The 14,154-nt window shown below is 48.6% G+C and overlaps 1 protein-coding gene across 1 annotated transcript in view; it reads right to left on the bottom strand.

Annotated features, from left to right (window-relative positions):
- Positions 1-10,798, bottom strand: part of C10H22orf15 (chromosome 10 C22orf15 homolog) — a 71,047-nt gene extending 60,249 nt beyond the window's left edge. The window contains exon 1 of the mRNA XM_069619924.1: positions 10,622-10,798. Within this exon, the coding sequence (XP_069476025.1) occupies positions 10,622-10,646 (25 nt within the window). The 5' untranslated portion in view covers positions 10,647-10,798. The remainder of the gene's footprint in view (positions 1-10,621) is intronic.
- Positions 10,799-14,154: the final 3,356 nt, after the last annotated feature.

The raw sequence follows: 14,154 nt of genomic DNA on the forward strand, positions 1-14,154 counted from the left end.
AGCAAATCAGACACAGAATTTTTCTTCCTTCTGTGAAAATAACAAAATAACAGTGCCACCTAGTGGTAGAATTGGTGTACTACCTGTCCTTGCAGTACACACATTCTAATGATCTAATAATACTTTAGTCATACATGAAAGAGGTTCTATTATATATTTATTAGGGGAGTGAAGGGTAGCAATAAACATTTTATCTATCATTAGCACCCTGAAGGAGATGTCAAATTGGCCCGCAGCCAATCAGAGGGCTCAAATCATGGGTGTTACCAAATATTATGGGCCCTCAATCTGAGCCCGGTGATGGACAAGACAGCGATCCAGTTAAAAAAGCTGTTGCCACCCCTAATAACATGCCGGGATGCTAATAGCTATGACCAGGAGGTCATGGGCTTTGCTGTTAGGCATTGGTGCCGGGGTCCACGTTAATGGTCCTTGCTTCCCTCGGGTCTTTCACTTGATCCTCGGGCAATTACTTGGCGGGTTCATCTTTCCTTCCTGAGGGACACAGGAGTCCGTTGCATCCTATCAGCCACCTTGGTTCCCGAAGTGAAACAGGAGGCAGGGTGACCAGGGGAGTTGCTAGGTCTGGAAAAGAACCGGGGCTAAGCTGATGTCGGAACTGTTGGGACTGGGGGCTAGCTAGTCTTTTGGCTGTCGCTCCTGAGATTCTATCCGGGGCTACAACCAAAAGATCAGGGGCTATAGCCCCCTTAGCTAGCAACGCCCCTGAGGGTGACTCCAAGGAAAGGACCCACCATGGGGAAAAAAGCCAGTCACAGAAAACCTCACTGCCTTGAGTAATGGCCCAAAATATAGAGGTCCCGAAGTACCGATGAACTGACCTAAACAATGGGAAGGGAGGATAGCTCTGTGGCAACGCGCAGGTCTTGGAAGCAAGACCACGCTGAGCAAGCACAGGTTCTAATCCCGGACAGGCGCACGAGCGCGTTATACATATCCTGCCCTTCCACAATGAAACAAGCGCCTAGGTACCTGCGGGTCATGTGTGCTACAAATAAATACAAAAATAAATAAATGTCTATACAAAGACTGGGAAACAAATACAGGAAAGACAAGAAGATAGGTAAGCGAATCCCAAAAAAAGAACAGAACAAGCTACCAGCCTCACACAAACACAAGGGGGGCCCCGGGGGGAACGCGAAGCGTTTCCCCCTGGGGAGTTTTTGGCGCTGCACATGGCCAGCGAGTGGCCGTGGGGAAGAGCGCCTCCTGGGGGGGTATTTAAGGGCTCAGGGAAGGTTCGGGAGGCAGGCGACGGTCAGGACTTGATGATTGTCAAGTCCTGTTGCCCGCTCCTGAGCCTTCCCTGTAGTGCCTGGGGCCTAGGTGGCGAGTTAGAGCAGGTGAGGTGGGGGAATAGGATAAGAGGAGGGCGGTTAGGTTTTGTTTAAAAAAAAAAAAAATAATAATAACAAATTCGTTTACGTTGTTTTAGGAGTTTTGTGTAGGAGGGGTGCCGTAGATAAGACACCCCTCGCATCTTACCGTGTCTCCGGGCTTCCGTGTACACGCCGGGGGTATCCCGTGAGCGGGGGGCGTGAGGGCTCCGTGGTTTTCGGCGGGGATTTGGGGGGAATACGGCATCCGTGCGCGGGCCGGCTGTGCGTGTGGGTTTTAGGGCCTGGGTGGGAGCGGAGCAGCAGCGGCTTTTCCGCGGCTCCTCAGTGGGATTTCCCTCTGTTAGCGAACGTTTGTTCTCGGTTCGGGTGGCGCGTAGCAGCGCTCGTAAATAAAGGGGGCAGGGCAGCGCACTTAAAGGGGCCGTGTCCCTCGTGTGTGTGTGAAGTGCGGTGCTGTTTTGGCACTGCCAGGGGGCAGTGTGCACTGCCGTTAGCAAGCACTAATTAGTGCTTGTTCTTATAGTGTTTTGGTGGGCTCCCTCTTCTGGGTTTTTGACTAGGTAGTAAGGAGGGAGGGGGTTCTAGGATAAATTTTAGTTCATTAGGGTTGTTTAAAAAAAAAATATATATATTTTTATAGATTTTGCAAATTAGCATAAGGAAAGCATAATAGTGACAATACCAGTAATAAAAGCTAATTAGGGAAGGATATTTTGGGTTAATTTTTTCTTTTTATTAATTATCAATATTAGAGAGGTTGTTTTACGGGTTATCACACAAGGTGTGTTTTTGGTTCTGGGGGGCTGTATAATTTAGTGTCAGGGTTGCGCAGGGCCAAGGGTGCTAGTCCACGGGTAGGTCCCGGCTCGGGGGCGTAGAGTACGTAGTTGGATTTTAAGGGGCATATTTTTGGGCACACGCGGATTAGTGTGCACAATGACAGGCCGGGGGGCAAGCAAGAAGGGGCTGGTGGATGCTGGGGCCTTGAAGAAGGCCCTGGAAATCATTAGCAGGGCAACTAAAGCCCAATTGGAAGGGGCGGTAGGGGAAGTTACCGGAGAGGAGGAGAGTGGTGGGGGCCGGCCGCAGCGTAGAGCGGCGGCAGACAGTGCGTTGGTGGCGGTGGTGGCTTGCACCCCTACAGCAGGGAGAGGGGAGATTTGGGAATCCAGGGGCAGGAAGATGAGGAGGGAGATAGACAAGAGGGCGGATGGGGGTTTAAGGAGGTCGGGGGGGCAGCCAGGGAGGGAGGAAGGGTATGATAGCTCTAGGGAAGAGGGGAACGCTCGAGAAGTTAGGGACCGAAGGAACACCAGTAGGGGCAGGGGTGGGGCGCAGAGGGGGTGTCAGGGCAGAGGGGAAGAGGGGGTAAATACCTGCAGAAGAGCGCAGGTGGGAGAAGGAGGGAGAGGTCCCCGTCAATTGAGGAGGGTAGGGCAGGGCGTGGAACGGCCCCCCCGGGTAGGAGGAGTGGGGGCGGAGGGCGCTGCGCAGCCCCCGCTGTCCAGGTGGAGGGTGAGGGTTTCGGTACGGCCCCTCCTCGGTCAACGCAAGGAGAGCCTAGAGGGCACAGCACAGCCCCTAGCAACGAGGATTTCAGGGTGGAGGTCGGAACGCCTCGCCCAAGAGAAGAGGACCAGGCAGAGGTTCCCACAACCCCGCCGAGAAGACGTCAGGGGAGTGGCGGGGCGGACGCCCCGGGCTCGCAAGAAGATCAGCAAATCATCTCGGGCATGAGCTCGCATCCTCAATGGTATTTAAGGGGTGATGAAGTTGGTTGGGAGGAATACGGGGGGCAATGGGAATTTGAAGATTACAGGGCGGAAAGGGAAAGGGTTGAGGAGAGAAGAAGTTCAAGGTGGGATAGGGAAAGGGAAGTGCAGGGTGGTCGGGGTGAAAGGGGTCAAGGGAATTATTGGCTGGGTGATTGTGCTGACATGTTTTGTCCCCGCAGCAGGAGCCCTCTAAGAATGGTGAGGAGGAGCACCTGTGTGGATGCCAGGCCGCAGGTGGCAGGCGTGGAAAGAGGTGAGCGGGAAAGGGAATGGTCATCTGCATGGCAGAGAGGGGTTACAAATAGGTGGTTAGGGGATGAACGGGCTGGTTTTCAAGGTGTGATGAAGGAGGTTGGTGTGCAGGCCATTGGAGCCGAGGGGGTTGAGAAGAACATTTGCTCAGTGGAGGTCCAAACAGACAAAGTGGTGGAGCCATTGGGGCTCGAGGTAAAGGCTGGTAAAGATAAAGAGGTGGAAGTAAAAGGAAAGGAGAAGAAATTGCCATACATGGGGATAACAAAACCATTGGGGGCGCACTTGATGGCAGCGGCCAGGGAGAAGATTCAGGCGGGGGAATTTGTGGAGGTCTTTAAATTGCTCCATAGGGAAGTGAGAGCAAAGGAGGGGTCTAAGGAGGAAGAGAGGGAACTGGCTTCACGCCCAAGGGTCCCGGTGACTATTGAGAATTGGACGTCGGCGTTTAGCATTTATGCCAGTGTGTACTGTGAAAAATTCCCGGAGTGTTGCGTCGCCCTGCTTAAATATATGGACGTAATTAGGAAGGCTTTCACGAGTTGTGGGGGTTTTGCCTGGGTACGCTATGATGAGGAATTCAGAGCGAGAATGGCGGAGGACAGTCAGGCGGTCTGGGGGGAGATAGACATGGATCTTTGGCTGCAATGGATGGCTCCAACGAGGCCTGCCCCGACATTGCACACAGCAAGTGGGCTGCCTGTGCCTTACCGGCCCTTTCTTGGTCGCCCCACCCATGAGGGGGTGGGGGGAGGAGGCGGAGGACAGCCCTCGACAGCATGTTGGGCGTTCAATAAAGAAGGCTGCACGAGGTGGATGTGCAAATTTAAACACGAGTGCAGCAAGTGTGCGGGTCGGCATCCAGTTACAGATTGTTTTCAGGCAGGGGACAGTGGGCAGGGCGAGGAGCGGGGCAAGGAGGTGGGGGGAAGGACCGCTTGCCAGGTAAATTGGGGTGTGCTGGTAGTTTGGGCTCAGTTTAACGTAAAAGGATGGGGGGGCACAAGGTTTGATGAAAGGTTTTGGGGGTGACTTAAAGGGGGTAGGAGAAGGGTGAGGAGGAAGAAGCGTAGGTAGGGGAGGGCCGCAGGGGGGTTGTAACTGTGGAAATTGTTAATGGGCGGTGGCCGTCGTTTAGAGGGCATGGACGACGGTGGCGAAGCTCTCACGCTTGCCGCACGACAAGGTGAGTAAGCTTCAGGCTGCATGGACGGAGGTGCGGGAGCACCTCTGGTGCAGCTAGGGGAAGTGATGAGCTGGGTCTGCATGGACGGGGGTGCACGAGGGCCCCTGGTGCAGCTGGGGGAAAGAAGTGGAGCAACGAAGCAAGGTGCTGGAAGAGGAATTTATGTGGAATGGACTGCATGGACGGGGGCACAGGTTTGGCCCCTGGTGCAGCGGTGGAGAGGAGTAAGGAAGAAAAGGGGCCTGCATGGACGGGGATGCACTAGGGCCCCTGGTGCAGGGGTAAACAGGTGGTAATGGACGCAAGGATCTTGGAAATGAGTGATAAGGAAGGGACTGCATGGACGGGGGTGCAGGTTTGGCCCCTGGTGCAGTGGCGGGAGGAGCAATAAAGCAAAGGGCCTGCATGGACGGGGGTGCACGTGGGCCCCCGGTGCAGGGCGGGGCAACGCAGGGCCAATACTAATAAGGTGATGGAAGGTGGGGGGGCAAAGGGGGAGCAGGGGGGTAATAGTTTAGAGGAAAGAGGGGGTCTAAGTGGGTTTAGGTGTATTGTATAAAGGTTAGGGAAAGGGGCGAAATATTGGGGGAAAGTAGGAGAAGACCTGAGGTGTTTACAGAGAAGGTTAAGGAGATGGCCAGAGAGGATAGGGTACTGAGGAGGTGTTACTAGTGGTGTGGGAAAGGTTAGGAGGTTGGAACTCATTCATTCAGGAGGGGTGCATCATCTGAAAGTAGCAGGCTGGGCTATTAAGAGGAGTAGGTGAAAAGGTTGGGACGCTGGGAGTAAGGGAGATACAAAGGGTATGTCAGGGACCGGGGCAAACGGAAGGTCTTTATAGAATTTTTTCAGTAGGTAGCAAGAGTGTTGCATTTATTAGGAGGTTGTTGATTTGTAAGTGATTTTGTAATTTCTTTTTCAGATGCTGCTAGGAGGTCCGGTCAGATGTCAAAAAATCTGTTTTTTGGGACATTCTAGGTTAAGTGGGCGGGGAAAGAAGCTGAGAAAAGGGTTGTTGGCATGCAACTGGTGTGCAACTATAAAGATGTTGTGGTAAAATGTCCGGGTTTGGGGGGCTGGTGCTGGGATTAGTTGCTTCCTATGTTGGCTGGGGGGAGGGAAAGCTATGGGCCTACAGATGGGGGGGATTCGTTTTGCTGGGGAAAATGATCTGGTTAGGGATACGGGTGTGGCTCTTCTTAGGTTCTGGGCTGGGAGACTGGGTAAAAGGTTTGAGGTAGAAAAGTTTGGGGGGGGTGGGGCAGAAAGAACTCCTCGGGGGAGGGTTTTTCTGGTGCCGGGGGCATGGCTCCTTTTGATGTGGGGGGAGGGAAGCACAATGGGGGAATGACACGGGAAAGGATGGGGTGGCGCTGTTTGCACAAGCAGGTCACCCCGGGGGAACAGGTATTGAGCCTGGAGGGGCATGGCCCCTGGGAGAAAGCGGGACGCCTGGAAAAGGGGCAAGGACACGGTAGGATCCAAGGGATCATTAGGGAGGAATTGGGTTATTTAATTATTTAATTGTTGGGGGAAAATGAAAATGTTTAATTTATTTAATTGGTGGTTAAAATATTTATTTATTTTGTTAGGCCATGGAGCCAGTTAAGCGTTTGATTGTAAGCTTTGGCCTGTCACATTAAAGCGCCCTTTTCCACTTTTAAATGAGTCTGGGTTTTTGTGCAGTAAGCCAAAAGGGGGGCACCGGGGGGAACGCGAAGCGTTTCCCCCCGGGGAGTTTTTGGCGCTGCACATGGCCAGCGAGTGGCTGGGGGCAGAGCGCCTCCTGGGGGGGTATTTAAGGGCTCAGGGAAGGTTCGGGAGGCAGGCGACGGTCAGGACTTGATGATTGTCCCGCCCTCCCACCCCTTTCATTTTCGTTTAGGGTAGTGTCTGGTTATGTAATATGGGGGGGTCCATTGTTCATGGGATTATGCAGGGGGTTTTTTAGATGACATGGCGAGTTTATGAGTTTTGGGGTCTGTTAGGGGGGTAGGGTTTGGTAGTTTTGTGTGACAGGTCAGGGCATTGTGAAAGTGTGTGTAATATATGTTGCTGATGTGGCAGGTCAGGCTGGCTGCAGGTCATCGGAAAGGGGGAGTTTGGTGTAGAGGGGAGTTTGAAGGGTGTTGAGGTGGGTCGGGCGCCGGGGGCATGGCCCCTTTTGATGTAGGGGGAGGGAAGCACAATGGGGGAATGACACGGGAAAGGATGGGGTGGCGCTGTTTGCACAAGCAGGTCACCCCGGGGGAACAGGTATTGAGCCTGGAGGGGCATGGCCCCTGGGAGAAAGCGGGACACCTGGAAAAGGGGCAAGGAGACGGTAGGATCCAAGGGATCATTAGGGAGGAATTGGGTTATTTAATTATTTAATTGTTGGGGGAAAATGAAAATGTTTAATTTATTTAATTGGTGGTTAAAATATTTCTTTAGTTTGTTAGGCCATGGAGCCAGTTAAGCGTTTGATTGTAAGCTTTGGCCTGTCACATTAAAGCGACCTTTTCCACTTTTAAATGAGTCTGGGTTTTTGTGCAGTAAGCCAAAATGGTGAGTGGCGTCTGAGGAGCCTCCACTCCTGGGTGGAGTAGGGGCGCAGTGGTCTTCACCATAGATGCGCGCTACCAACGTGAATACAGAGCCCACCCTGCCTGGCAGTGTGCAGTAACAAAGGTCACTGGGGGCTAGTTCACTCCTGCTGAATAATCTTTATTTATTTAACATACTCCCAGCCAATCGGCTTTGTATATACATTAAACAAACACAATCTTACATAACAAAACATAAACAATCTGTCACCTGCTAGTTTTTCTTCTGGGCAGCTTTAAGCACTAAGCCTGGGGCTTAATTTGTAAGAAAATAAGTGCCAGGGCTCAAATATTTGCTAGCACTCCTGTGACACTGTGGGCGGGAAGTTCCCCAACATTGCTTCCACCACCCACAGCTGCTCCCCACAGTGTGGACTGATTTGGGGTTAAACTACAGCTCGCACCTGCTCCTTGGGGTTTGTGGATGCTCTGGCTATCATTACTTCATAATCAATCTGAGTCTGAGATAATAAGTGCCTGGGCTCAGAAATAAGTGCCAGGGCTGAGCCCTGGCAAACACCCCCACAAATTAAGCAAAACAACACTTAAGGGAATACCGTGTTTTGGCATACATGAGTGCGCTTGCTATGCAATTCATTATTTTGTTAAAGCAGAATTAAGTGTTCAGTTAAATAATTAAGGAAACAGTAGTATTTCATTCCATGACAAATGTAAGCTTCAAATGTTAAAATATTACTGTCCCCGGTCAGGGGAAAACATGGAAAACACAGACTTTAAACTTAAGAGGCACTCAGGCAAGTATTTCAGCAGCAAAATGTGAAGCTTGTGAAGGTTTGTTTTAAAGGGTAGAGAAGAGGGCTTAAAAGGCACTATGGTTCTTTAAGGCATACCAGTGGGCCAGGGCCTCTTCACGTACCTTATGTTCATGTCTTTGGGGCTGAAAAGCATAGAGCTAAGCTTTTTGACAGTGAACCGGGACTCTGGTCACTTTCAGTGCCATGCTTTGGTGATGTCAAAGAGCAGCGGATTCTCATGATACAGTGCTGCTTGGCAGCGGCAAAGGCTATTGGTCTAAGACACTGCAGACAGCAGGCGATGTTGCATCAGCAGTGCTGGAAGACTCCATCATTGACTTAGTTGCTGGGTTGACAGGGATGCCGAAGTTGCTGAGGAAGATGTTGGCATGCATGAGAGACATGGACAAGTCTGTGAAGTCTTTGATCAAGGAGGTGTTGTACTTGGGTGGGCTGTAGATGAGGTCAAAAGTGACTGTGTCCATTGCGGGGAGAGGAAAGTGGCAGGATAGGTTTTTCAAAGAGCCGATGCTCCAGCCATCGTGAAACTGATTGCCACTTCAGAACCGCATTGCATCACCTGGGGCTAATCAAACTGACTTGACTGCTTCGGACCACCAACTCAACCATCTCCTGCCTGTTCTTCAGCCGATTTGAGACGACCAAGGCTACAGGACTGCAGCACATCGATGGACTGCGTCAAACCGACTCCACCGTCTTGACACTGACTCGAACCACTGGGATCACGACTCGACCACCTCAGTGGCAACTCGAACCAGTGGAAAGCTCCTAAAAGTCAGGCTTGATACCATCCAAGAAGAAAAGAAAGGGACTACTGATAGAGGTTCTGTACCCCTGCCCCGGTTTTAAGAGCCATGGAGGCATTTAAGCCCCAACTATTTACCTTTTAAAGACAAATCCCTTGAACTTCAAGATGACTGCAGATACGATTGCCTGTCTACCCCTGTCTTCAGACCCAGAATGCCTCTTTCATCCTAACGTCTCCATGTTCTATGTCTTCTTTTACAACTGTGGGTTGTTAGCATTTTTATTGATGTGTTTTGTATTTTTTGTTTGATTTTTAAATAACTTTTTTTGCCATAGTGCTATTCATGTTTGAATGCTTCTATCATAGCTCACATCCTCCTGAAGAGTGTAGCCTGAACTTGGCCCGTGTTACCAAAAGAGGAGAAGGAGGTATGCACGTGGGGCTGTGCCGTTTCACCTTTATGATTGGGATCACTGCTGGTTTAGTAATAGCGTCGGGCTGAGTGGGAGTTTTTTGTAATCACTACTCATTGCTGTACTCCTGTAACTCAGTAGTCATTTCATCACAGAGGTAACGCTAATTCCCCGTGGTATTTGTATAATAACATTGGAATCACTCTCCACCGCATTCCATGCTAGCAGTAATTAGAAGTAGGCAGATATTGGCAACAATCCACCAGAGGAAAAGTTCTTTGCAGATTTTTGCCAAAGTGTGCCTATTTTTTACTTTCACCTGAGGGGTGTCGGTATAAATCACACATTACCCTAAAAACACGTTTTGCTATACAGATGGATAAGGCAGTGAAAAGATATGCATCTTGAAAGTGATTTATTTATATAGCGCTTTCGCTAAAGCACTGTACAGTGAACATATCTACATACAATTATCCCCCAACTGGTGTCCTTGCTGGGATTCAAACCAGCGACCTGTAGATCACACACAGATCACAGCAGTGAGCGCTCAACCCACTGAGCTATCTTACCAGCTTGATGCACCCCTCTCACTTTACCATTGCAATCCGTGTAAGGGTCAGCAGTGTCACTTTTCTGCATTAAACATTTTCATTAGCGCTGCCATCTCCACCATCAGATTGAAGGCTGGAATCGACGTTCATTTTTAAAAAATACTTCCCAGGCTACCACTGGGCCTAGGAGGCATTTCTGGAATGCCACCAGAGGCATTCCAGAAATACCGCCTCTGCCATTGGTAAACTTTGAATGGGGCAGACGGGCGGAGGTGGTATTTACCGCTGGTGTTATTTCTTCAAAAAAAGTCTGCTCAGCTCGTAATGAGCCCAAAGCGCCTGACAGCTGAACACGACCCATGTGTGTACATGTAATACGACATGGCATGCATGAATTGTGATGAAAACATGTAGGACACGTTCCACAAACTCTGGTGGGCTTGGAGCGCTCTACAAACGCGAAATAAATAAATACATACTGCACAGATAAAATGGCATTGAAATTGGCAGTGCAGTTCATCACGGACAGTACGGGTTTATACCGCCAGATTAACGCCAGCGGTAAAAAGAAAAGACGTTATCTGACAACACATGACACGCAATTGGTAGAACACTTTTATATTTCGCTTACTAGTCGCTACCAGAGGTTTTCCCCATTCGAAATAATAATGCGTTACTCTTTGTGTTAGTCAAGTGTTACTGTTAGGCTATCGGAGACCATTGTTGGCTTGGGTAGGACGCAACGCTGCATCTGCCGTGTCTTGAGTCAAACCAGACCCCTCTGTTTATACACCGATCGTTTCAGCAGCAGGAGCATTAACCCATTCATCTATATCATCCCTTTACACGTGAGATATTGGAAGTACGCCTTATGTACATCTGGGCGTTTTCCAGTGGACCGGCCCAGGTGTTCACAACGCCCACACTTCCGCAAAGTACCTTTAACCCATTGCGACTCTCTTCATCCAACTTACCGCCAAACTTCACGGTCAGGAACATGTTGCTTCCTGCTCCTGAGACGAGCGTTTCCCCTGGGGGGGGGGGGGCTCAGTCGGTAGCTAGCTCTTGTGTACCACCACCCCGCACTGCTTGGCTGCCTGTAGATGCCCGGCTCCTTGGCCCCGGTTTCCACACCAACCAACAGAAGCTTTCCCCTGGGCTCGCCAGACGAGTTTTACCTCCAGGGAGTCGACGAAGGCCTTAATTAGGGCATCATTGTGTCGGTGACAAGGGGAGGGCGCCGCCAGAGCTAGCCCTGCGTCAAGGCAACGAGGAAACGCGGGTAAAGAATGCCCTGGGGGTGTGTGGGGGAGGGGAGTGGGGGAGTAGGGGCGCAACTGGGACACACACAATGGAGGACGTGCACGGCAAGAGAGGCTATACAGCACAGGGGCCCACACAATGACCGTGCCAACATGCTGACACCACACAGATGTGCTATATTAGCCGCAGTGATAATACACCAACAGGCCTGCATGTGTTCCATGACATGCCCCCTGACATGCCTAGCGGCAGCCTCACATGCGCCGCCATACGCCGGGTGCATCCTTATGGGTTGGGCATGGCATCGCATGTCAGGTGCTTCAACTACTCAGGCACCCCCATCAGACGTTGGGAACAAAGAGGTTTCACTAATTGTAATTCAAGTTTTGTAATATACGCTATCTGGTGTCCCTGTAAAAAAATCTATATTGGTAAAACCGAACGAAGAATCAAAGTTCGTATCAGCGAACATAAGAGCTGTATCAGACTGAGGAATTTAACAGCTCCGATGGTGGGAGATTTCATAATGCGGAATCACAATTGTGAGGATTTGAGCTGGACCATACTAAAAAAGATTATGATTACCAACAATGCCTCTGTGGATAAATACACTTTATCAAAGGAGGAGACTAAACTCATCTTTCTGAGTAAAAGCCATATGATTGGCCTGAATGAGGCGATTGATTGGAATTTCTAATTCAGAGTGTTTTCACCTAAGGAATTCCAGTCTGGCGCTCAGATTAATGGCCTTCTTTGGCCCCACCCCCCTTTTTAAGGCTTTTTTAAGGTTTTTTAAGGGTATTTTTGTGTTGGGGTTTGTGCTTCTTCTTGTTGCATGGCTTGATTGTGATTTTTTGAATCGCATTTCTGTTCCCCTGGTCTGCGAGGATTGATTGTGTTTGTGTCCAGTTGTGTGTTTGGGGAGGGTTCGTTTCCCTCTTTTGCACACATTGGCATCACATTTTTGGTGTGTTTCTTCGGTTATTTCCCGGTTTACCGACACCTGTTTTTGTCCTGCGCGCGGTTTCTGTTTACATTCATGGACCGCCCATTCTATTTTCGAGGTATCTGTTTACATGGACCAGCGGGACCTTATTGGTTAATAAACTGGCCGCTCTCCTAATGTTCCTGTCGGGGGTGTGTCCCGTTGATTCAGCTGACGTTGCGTGCGAGTCACGTGATAGTCACGTGATAACACGGGTACGTTTTTTAACCAGGGTCTTTGAGCCGGAATGTTGGATACACCGTCACTTTGGATCTACACGTCTACCCCGTTAGTTGGATAATAACCACTGAGGTAAGAAAGGTGTTTAGGGATAGTTCCCTTTGAAGCTATACTTCACGTGTAAGTTTTTCCCACTCACACATGGTTATTATATTAGTCTATTATCGGAAGTGAGTCACTGAGGCACAACGGTTTTAGGAAGAGCCCCCATACAACTTTGTTGCATGTGTTTCATATTTCTACCGAAGCACGGTTATCATGCCACATTCGTTTTGACTTTATGACTGTTTAGATTGTATATAAGGAACTTGTAGTATACTCTTACAGCCTCCTTACGTGTTATTCATTTCTTAGTTCAGACTATTTAGTGTTGACGGGAGGTAAGTTGAACTTACGTGTATACACAAGGATGACACATTCTGTGTATTAGATTGTTTTTTTGCAGTTGCAGGAGTTTGGTCCTAGTTAAGTCTTGGGACACTTAATAGATTAAGTACAGGATCCTGATGCATTTCTGTTTACGGTTCCTTCTCTTCTGTCCCAGATGTCGATATTTTTACGATCACAACTAACTTCATTGCCGCGGTCCACATCAATGGATTAGAAACATTCTGCCTTGATGTGGTCGAGACTTATGCAGAGACTGAATAGAACCTGATTACTCTATAGAGGTGAGTTGGTTAACAGTTAGGATACAGGCACACCTAGAGGACGTGTGGAGTGTACAGACATTCCTGTCGGGTACCACTCTTTCACCTGCCTTCCTGTTGCCACGCTTGTATGGAAGGCGTTCTATGTTGTTCTTTATGATTCCCATAGTGTTTGGTTTCCCATTTAGTTGTTTTCTCATTTTTTTGCTTTTTCACCCCTGGGTTTCAAGACAGGTATCAAGTCGTCATCTATCCTGTATTGAACACAGGTTGAGAGTTTTTCACTCTGAATATCAGAGTTCGGATTCCGGGCGACTTCTTTTGGTGATACGATGCCCAAACTACCGTGATCTTGTGGGTTACTTCTGTTCTGGCTCGTACACCACATAATTACAGGATACGTAATGTAAGTGTTTTTTTTTTTTAAAATAATCACTTTCACTATGGGATCCTTTCTTTCCCGTGGGGTCTTAGTGATGCCGTTTACTGGGTCACTCGTGGTCTCACTCCTTGGCGAGGTATTACTCGGTTGATTTGGAATGTCTAAGAGGTTTCACGAGGTGTTGGTGATGGTGGATAGATTTTAGAGGCACCAATTCATTATGGTATCTCTGACATGTTTGTGGATTAGGGTCCGCTTTCTGTCTTCTCAGTAGAGGATAGTTATAAGGTATTAATAACCTAGTCTACGCCACGTTTAATAATAACACGTTGGCAGTATTGATCAATCATATAATAAGAGCATTTTCAGCTTGATTGATTCAGTGTTCTTTTGTTTACATCTAGGTGTGCGTTGTTGGTGTATTCTACACATCTCTTTCTTGTCCATATACAATCCATCTGACTCTGCTGGACCATAACACCCCTGAAGAATTTCTGTTTACTAGATGTGATACAGAAAGAAACATGTCGGGTTGGGGATGTTTTGTTATTCATGAACAAAATTAGAAGTCAAGTCTACCCGAGCCAGGAAAGTTCATAATTACATAGAACAGGCTCTTAGGTGTTATATTGACGGTCCTCATTAATAATGGATCAGATATTGTATTATGATGTTTTAGATTGTTGGATGTTTTATTGAAGAAAAATTGTTTTACCATTGTTTGTATTATGAATGATTTTTTGATGGGCTTGTGTATGTATGTGGTATGGTTGTAGTGTGGTTGGATGTGTTTTATGGATAAGAATGATGTATCAGATCAATCCGACAATGAATTGGAGGGATTGATCCACATGAATTATTGTTGATATTATTATTGATACCAATGTTATTGTATGTTTTTTATTAAAATATGACTTTTTCTAGAGATTCATTTAATAAATGTTAATAAATAATAAATACTAAATTATTTGAGTGTCTAGAGGGCTC

This window comes from Ambystoma mexicanum, chromosome 10, assembly GCF_040938575.1.
Source record: "Ambystoma mexicanum isolate Mex_15411 chromosome 10, UKY_AmexF1_1, whole genome shotgun sequence".
Taxonomy (NCBI): Eukaryota; Metazoa; Chordata; class Amphibia; order Caudata; family Ambystomatidae; genus Ambystoma; species Ambystoma mexicanum.